Genomic DNA, 8,594 nt, shown 5'->3' with positions numbered 1-8,594 from the left:
CTGGTTTTGTCTCTAACTTGTCATGGATACAGTAATGCCTCATCTTATAAAATATCTTTCTCGATGAGTTGAGAGCTAAAGTACACCATTTCAAAAGCAGAGACGAACAACAAATTATATTCGACATCCCAAGTTGCAGCTCTTGGCATAGTTCAAGTGCGATCTGCGAAGCCAAGGGTTGCACACAAAAAAGATAATATTATTACCTTTCGAGCAGAGAACCCCTGCATATATCCTCAGAAAGCAGGTGTAAATCAAATGGTAACAGGAAATTTGTAGAAGATTTTGTTTTGGACAGGGAGCCTCAATAAACGAAATCCTGAGCAGAAATTCCAGCTAAGTTCAACATCATCAGAGGTTGGTCTCAAGATGCAAGTACTATGGAAACAACACTTTTGAAATCTACAACCGTAAAAATTAAAATCGAAGGGAGCCCACACATAACGGTCACACGCACACATGCAGACAAACATTTGCTCATCCTCCTCCTCTGCAGATCATACACTAAAAACAGAGTTCAAATGACCAGTAAATAAGCTGTATGAATATTACCATATCAGGAATAGAACAAGGAAATCACGTCAAAAAATCCATCCATCAGCAACTATCTCCCAACAAATAAATAAACAAGTATTATGACACTGCAACGTGGATTCTCCACCATGGAAAGCACACTTGCTCTGCTTTCTCATGTGAAGGAGAAATGATGACAGAGGTGACTCTTGAGCATTTACTTTTCCATAGAGAGATAGAGATACAAACCAAACAGATGCTTATCAGCCATTCAGCCATCATTCAACCATGCATGCCCGCATAAATTCCAAAGAATATGCTGAGGAAAAGTGTTATGGTCATGAACCAGCATTGCTTTCGGACTCATTTTGGCAAACAAGCCCCAATAGTAAGTTACATAGGAGGTAAACATATAGGTAAAGCATGTTAGTTATTGCTGCAGGATACAGAACAAGTCATATGGAAGATTTGTTTCTCAACAAAGAACATGAGAGAAAGAGGGAGGCTTCAATGCATCGTTCTGTCATGAGCATAGCATTTACAGACATAATCTGGGTTCATTGTATCGATTGTTTACCTCAGTTTGAAGGTTACACACGTGAAAAAAAAAAAAAATCAGTATTCCTTACCTTTCTCTAAGGCTGTTAATGCAGCTATTGCTGTGTCGTTGGCTGTTGCTCCTCTTGGCTAGAAGCCGGAGGCTGCCACATTTGCTGTGGAGCATATGGATGAGGCTGTTGTCCAAACATGGCAGGATCCATAAGAGGCTTACCCATCATCATTCCTTGAGCTCCAACGGGAGTAACAGGTTGTGTAGGAACATAATAGTAAGGAAGCATTTCGGGTGGCCCTCCAACAGGCAGTGAACCAGCTCTTGGGATTCCTGTAACTACCTCATCCTTCAACTCATCCCTTGGTACTATGTCAACCAGAAAGTCGAAAATGTCATTCCTAGTGATGGCAGCAGCTATGTCGTTCTTCTGCAATGTCCTCCTCTTGTTCTCCTCTGTGTGTATCCATGACCTCAATGTGAGCTCAAGAATGAACATCTCACATGCTTTTGCAAATACGATTGGAGCCTCAGCCGATATCATCCTCACATCCTCATCAGCCTTCATAATCTTTTTGATTCTTGCCAAGGGTAGACTGTGATTCTTGAAATCTGACGTCTGTTCAATTTCTTGAAGCTGGTTAGCCCAGAAAAGCTGGAGCTGTTGAAGTTGATGAGCTTGCTGTTGTTGATGCAGGTGCTGATAAATGAGTTGGTTCTGGGCAGCAACTTGAGCTGGAGGAGCAGCAAATGGAACCGGCTGACCTGCAGATTGAACATTGCCCACGGCAGGTCCAGCAGTACCAGGAACTACCATCTGAGAAGCTTGATATGGTTGGGTACCATAAGGCAATGGTGTACCTCCACCCATTACTGGTGGTTGTCCTTGTCCTTGCTTCTCCATTAGAGCAAAAGTATCACCTGTCGTCAAGTTACGCTAATAAGCCAAAAAAACTCGGAAGATACAATATGGACGCATGAAGTAAAGCTGACATGGAACGGGTTGGTTCCAGGAAAGCTAAAAACGTATTATCCATTGATTGAGACCAAATTCATTGCAGTAAAAAAATCACAAAAGCTTGAAACTAGATCTCACTATACATGACTTATGGAAAATGACAAAAAAATTATATCAGCAAGATGATGAACCATCAGCCATACATTTAAGAGATTAGAGAAACTCCAGCAGGAAAAAAAAAAGCTACAACCTAGAGGTAATTATCTAGAAGTTAAAAACCACATAGCTAGGGCTGAAGACTACATATTGATGGTCTAAGCAAATCAACTAATTTATCAGAAAGTGCTGCACAACATAACTGCCAATGCACTTTGTTTCCTTCCTGGCCACACATCAAGGTAGAAAAGGTTGGCAGGTGCCAACACATCCACTATGACACTGTCATTCAATTGAAAATGTAGATACCAGCTTAAACAAATATGCAATCACTAAGCTGAAAAATCAAAATTCAGGACCAACATCCCTTGATCAATGTTGCCAGTACAATGATTTCATCATCATCTTCATCTCCATTCTCATTTTCTTTGTTAATTGTTTCAATGAACTTCAAACCGATGATTTCTCGCATAAATGGGCGCTTTTTCCAGAACACTAACATGTAGTAATAGCTTAATAGTTGACTAAAAGTAAACACGGATGTCAAACTCCAAAATCAGTAATCAAAAGACAAGTATTAACATATAGAAAGCAAGACGCTTTTTTTGTAGTACATCGTGATGATGTAGCATCTATCTCCAGATCACTTTAGATACAATTGTGTGCCCACACCAGTGACAAGTATGATGCCGTATGTGTTACAAAAGACATGCATTTTGCTATCTGGAATTGCAATAGCAGAATGAGGCGCAAGCCTTCATACGACCACAAGCTTGGAGCTCAAAAGACAACTCGTGACTTCTACTAAATCTTGATGTACATAACTTCTTATACATGCCTCCCTAGCAGTACATGAGAATGTGAAGGCCATATCATCATTGAAATACTTTACTTGTCCTGTAAAAAGGAGAAAAAGGAAAAACAAACTATGGTGCTTTTTGTGAAGAATACGCAGCATATTTTAAACAGAAACTGATAACGAATGCAAGCAAAATTGGTCATGCCTCAAATGCAATCAGTTGGATCATCCATTTTAAGATCGTTACTACTTAGAGCTGACAGCATATCACATTATGTGAAATAAGAATAATGTACTTTATTCTGCCATCAAAACCATTCTTTCCCACTCAAAGAAAAGGTCCAAATATTTGCCTCATTTTTGGCATCTACTACTTCTTGCAGGCCATTTTTCTTTTTTCTATTTGAGTTTCTTATTGTTCTATTAATCACAAAAGATACATCCTACCTAGAACACTGGCAAACCCCATTGATTTATATATTTCTACACTTTTATATTTCAAACAATCATGAAAAAATAACAGTGTTATTTATTCATAATCACAGTTGTTTAATAGAATATGAACCCGGAATGGTGTCCCCACATGCCAGCAGGGAAGGGCCATCAACATCCTTGGATTTTTAATCTTTTGGTCTCACATCCTCAAGTAGCAAGAAGATAGTTGTAAATCCCATCAATAAGTTACATGCAGAATGATTGGATAAAGTGAACAGCTTTAAAGGTTTCAAGGAATTTAAAAGCTCTTTCACTTTCTCCATGAGTTGAATGAGCCATGCTAACAAACAATGGCTTATTTATTATTCAAGAATGGGCTGTAATCAATATGTTTTTCGTCAACAAAATTAGTGCAACATTCTTTTTAAAATAACAGAAGTGGTAAAAACGCAAAGGTAGTATGTAACAGGCTATTGAACTTTCATCAGTCAGCAAGAAGGTAAAAACAGTTTCGAAAGCAAATCTATGGGGTTATTTCCCCATATCAAAGTCCTAGCTTGAAATTCTAGTTGGAACTTACAAGAACACTAAACAGAAAAGATCATTCAGCAGTCCACATGCAGTTGCCAAATAAATTTTTTTATTACTTTGGCGTTTGGAAGTAACAAAAGTGTCACCACTCACCAGTATAGAAATTATGTTTACTGGTGTGCCTATTCGCCCATATCTTGAGTCGAATGTATTTAGAACTACAAAGATCATTTGGTGAACATATTGCCTATGCTCCATAGAGTTAGCCCAAGATCTTTAAAATTCATTCCTTTTCCTCTTTCATGGTTTGAGTAGTCCATGCAACAGATTGCTTTCATTAGCACTAGTATCATTGTTGACAATTTAAGGCTATGATTTTTCTTGAGAGTTCCCTGGAAAGTGTTTGTTCCATTCTAGGAAACACTAAAATTTTTTTGATTTTCTGAAAAAGTAAAGAAAGACATAATAGGAACTTATAAGTTCAGTATTTTTCTTATCATAATACACACATGCAATTGGAAAGGCCTTTAATATATACAATTTAGATACAACATTCAAAATTTTATAGAATATGATTTTGTGAAACTAATGTGACCTCCTTCTTGTACTACTATGCACTATATTGTCAGAAATTATACTAGTGTTCCGCCAAAAAATAAAAAGTAGAATAACTTAGTGTATAACTGTAACATTGTCACAAATTCGTTCATATACTTTCAACAGCAAGGTTTTTCTCGGTTAATTTTTGGCAAAGCTGAAAAACTTGGGAAGTTCTCGGAAAAAATTTGGTATTTTTTTAAGAAAAGGAAAAAATTCTAAAAATTATGAAAAAGTAATACAAATGAAAAGCTTACAAGAAACATAGAAAATAACTTGATAAAATGGTGTTTTAGTAATGATGGAAATGAAAATAAATAATTTAACTTACTTAAGTTCTAAATTTTAAAGTTTAAAGTAAAAATTAATGAAAAAAACTAAAAAATTGGTAAAAACAAGAAAACATACATTTTAGAGTTTAAAAAAAGGAGAAAAGATGGGTTTTTTTTTTCATTTTCATTGTTTTTAACATTTTTATCAGGCCTTTTTCGAAAAACACAGGTTTTTTTATGACTATGGTGTATAATAGTCTTATAGCATGCATTAGTTTCAAATTTCAATTATAGTATTGACACATATGATAGTAATCCAAAACAGTGCTTGATTAGTACCAAGAACCAACTACCAGGGTCACCAATATCAGCCACAATATCTTGTCAAGGTATCTAGTGTCGCACCATATGATGTTTTACAAAGTCTAGGAATAATATCAGAAATGTATTTTTTTTCTGACAATCGAAATAATCAAAATCTAGGTCATTTTTGGCAAATAAAAAAATAAAGGTTTTACCTAAATTGTTTGAAAGAAAAGATATGTAAAACCATTTTGATTACTACTACAAAAATATATCAATGATATCAATGATTTTAAGGGGGGATATGCTCTTATTTTTCCATTTTAGATCATTTTTCTGTTCCGGCAAAAACCTGTCTGAAACTGGACAACCTGCAGCTGCTATAAATGATATGACCTCCATCCCCCACGCCCTTATATATAATTTATTCAAGTGATCACTTAGCAATTATGCATTGTGAAGAGTTGATACAACAAGGGGAAGAAGTGTTTCTTCCCCCAGATTCTTCAACATTCTTCCTACAACATTTTCGTGTGAACAATTAGCAATATATAACCCAAAGAGTTGATTCAACAAGAGGAAGAAGAGCTTCTTCACCCAGCTCCTTCAACACTCCTTTTGCCCTTATACACAACGTGATCACTTATCAATATACATTGTGATCAGTTGATTTAACAAGGGGAAGAACAGCTTTGTCCTCCAGTTCCTTCAATGCTCTGAGAACAAATACAGCAAAACAAGGACTTCCAACTATAGAAATAGGTTTCCACGACTTAGACTACTTAGTATCACCTCTCCATGTACATCAGTGATACCATATACCAGTTCATTTCACTAGCCAGAGGTCAAGCCCATCTTTCTCCAACCATCTACAAGTAAGATGATTCTTCTCACCTTGGCCTCAAACTACGCAAACCTGTTCCTACTCGTGGACTGTGATACACCACGAGATACTGAGGATCACCTATATTTTTTACAACAACACAAATACTGCTCCCATGCAAAGTTGACATGTAACTGACCGCTTCTATAGAAACAGAAAGTTCATCAAAAATATCGAGGAAAACTCAAGACGGACAAATGCATGAACCGTGCCCAACTTACAAGGGGAAAAATATTTTTATGCGTTCTACTACCACTGTGAGATGTCTCCCCTAAATTCTTATAATGATATACAACTCAAACCACAAAGGCCCTCCAAATGAGCTTCCCGATTCAAATTGTTCCAAGCAGGAAGATCCACAAGTAACCAACACCATTATCAGATTTCCAACATCCAGCCAGATGATGCATAATGCCTACCGCCATAAGGTTTACCAAATGTATCGTCTCCCCGACACAAAGGAACGAATCACAACTCCAAAATTTGTAGAAACCCACCAAGAAACGCTGACAAGGAGATGGCATGTGAATTTGCCGGGGGAACTCCTCGAAGAAGAATAAAAATAAGATGATAAAAACTCTGCAAATCAAAAATCTCCGTATAAACAACACACAAACCCTAGAAAGACCAAACCCAGTTCAGTCTCTGTATAAGGCCCCACAGGGCAACGGGGATAAAAGGAAAATCCACCACAAACAAAAAAAGTAACGCCAGATTAATATAAGTCAAAGCAGCCAGCACCAATCTGAAGACGGACGAAAATATGAACCATGGAACTACTCTTCACAAAGCCTAAACCATTCTCACGCATATCATTCTAAGAATCATGATCCTTAACGTAACCAGAGAAACAGCAACCCTAGATCAGTAAAAGTCCAAAGGACCCAAGTAACAAACGAGGACCAAACCAACGTTTTAGTACTTGGGTATAGACACAGAAATAGAGACAGAGGGGGGGAGGGAGGGAGAATATGCCCACCTTCAAGGGGAGGGAATGGATGAGTATATGTAGAGCGGGAGGGGAATCAGTGACAAGCGAAAATCTTCCAATTGGATGGATGGATAATGTTGGAGAGGAGGGGCAGCGGCTGAGGTTTCGACGCGTGAAGCCAACGATCTTGGTAGACGAACTCCTGTTGTTTGTATCTGCAGACACACACACACACACACACACACACAGACAGAGGGAGAGAGAGAGTGGTCCCAACTCAGTGAAGAATCAGCGAACAAATGGAACAGCCATGAGGTCTTTGGCCAGGAGGCGCCACCGTCACCATCCAACCACCTCCTCGATGTTGCTCGATTCAACCGGGAAAAGGGACAAAAAGGAAAGCACGAAAAAAGAGTAAGGGCAACGCAGGCGATATCTAAACCAAATTCAAGGTCACTGCCTTAAAACTCACTTGAAATTTGAAATTCAACCTAACGAGCATTGAATTACCTCTTTATTCACCCACCACTCCCTGTTTAGTTCTTGAAAATGACACCTCTTTTTACTTTTGTTTAGTTTCTGCGCTACAATTTGGGATAAAGAAAGGTTCGCGTTAAAGTGTATTTCGCACGAAAAAGTGTAAAAGCAAGTGCATGCGCAAAATACGAACGAAAATACATCACTGAGTTATAATTAATCCAAAGACAGCATTATCTTACGTTTACTTTTTCTTACGTCGTTCACGGGAAAAGAAGAAAGTGAGCAAGCTAAACCAAGAAAGTTGAAACCACAGTTGCTTATCCGTTCAACCAAGCATGGTTTCTCGTTTTCTCATGATATCATCTTTGTAAAGCATCAGATCTCACTTCAGTCTCCTAAAAAAAATATTCATGTGTACAGTGAGGAAGAATAGGGAAAAAGTATGTGGGTGATAATAAAAATGGTTTGACTGTGGTGAAAATAGAGGAGGTTACCATTGCACAGGAAGGTCCCTATCGTGTTCGCAGAGAGAGAGTGTTTTAGCTTATGAATAGTTATACTAAATCAAGCGCAACTTAATTTTAGAAAATTGCAAGAATGAAAACAAATTTGCTTTGTTTGAAAAGAATATCCACGAAATGTTTCTTCACCTCCCTCTTTGCGAATTGGACTTAAAAAGTATAAACTTAAGCGGACCACAAATTTCATGACGTTTGAGATCAGAATAGGAGAGCGAAAAAGCTGCCAACTGGTCAATTTGTCTCACAATATCAAATATTTGAAACCTGCAATGGAGAATCGCAAACCAGCTGCATATTAGATACCAGAGGCGAGTAAATGAAAAAAAAATGCTGCACTCTACTTAACACAGCTAAGACATGGTGGTAAGGGTGCCAAGAACCGACCGATATGATCTCGGGTGCTGTAAAGTGGGGAGAGAACCGTGAAACCCAGTACTATATCGGTACGCTCCGGCCAAAAAGGACAAGGGAGGGAGGAATATAGCCATCGAAAGATCAAGTGTAGTCATGATTCCACTGTTGTTGACGTCAAAAGTTCAGGTGTAGTCATGGTTTCATTTATGGGCACTTTGGAAAATCAGATTTAGGACTAAAACTTAAACTTCCGCCTTAATATCACAAATTGAAACAACTCCACGCGAGCAATCTAATCTTTTGGCTTTAAG

The 8,594-nt window shown here is 37.9% G+C and overlaps 1 protein-coding gene across 1 annotated transcript; it reads right to left on the bottom strand.

Annotated features, from left to right (window-relative positions):
* Nucleotides 1–971: 971 nt before the first annotated feature.
* On the bottom strand, nucleotides 972–7,373 carry LOC116252529 (nuclear transcription factor Y subunit C-9-like). The gene is made up of 2 exons (XM_031626847.2): nucleotides 6,977–7,373; nucleotides 972–1,984 (listed from the first exon to the last, which is right to left on the bottom strand). Exon 2 carries the CDS (start codon nucleotides 1,965–1,967, stop codon nucleotides 1,167–1,169), a length of 801 nt encoding a protein of 266 aa, XP_031482707.1. The 5' UTR covers nucleotides 1,968–1,984; nucleotides 6,977–7,373; the 3' UTR covers nucleotides 972–1,166.
* Between the last annotated feature and the right edge of the window lie 1,221 nt (nucleotides 7,374–8,594).

Source organism: Nymphaea colorata, chromosome 4 (assembly GCF_008831285.2).
Source record: "Nymphaea colorata isolate Beijing-Zhang1983 chromosome 4, ASM883128v2, whole genome shotgun sequence".
Taxonomy (NCBI): Eukaryota; Viridiplantae; Streptophyta; class Magnoliopsida; order Nymphaeales; family Nymphaeaceae; genus Nymphaea; species Nymphaea colorata.
This window is presented reverse-complemented; position numbering and strand designations above follow the sequence as displayed.

Bases quoted from the DNA above. Each gene is read 5' to 3' on its own strand.
- LOC116252529 (XM_031626847.2), bottom strand. From the start codon at position 1,967: ATGGAGAAGCAAGGACAAGGACAACCACCAGTAATGGGTGGAGGTACA.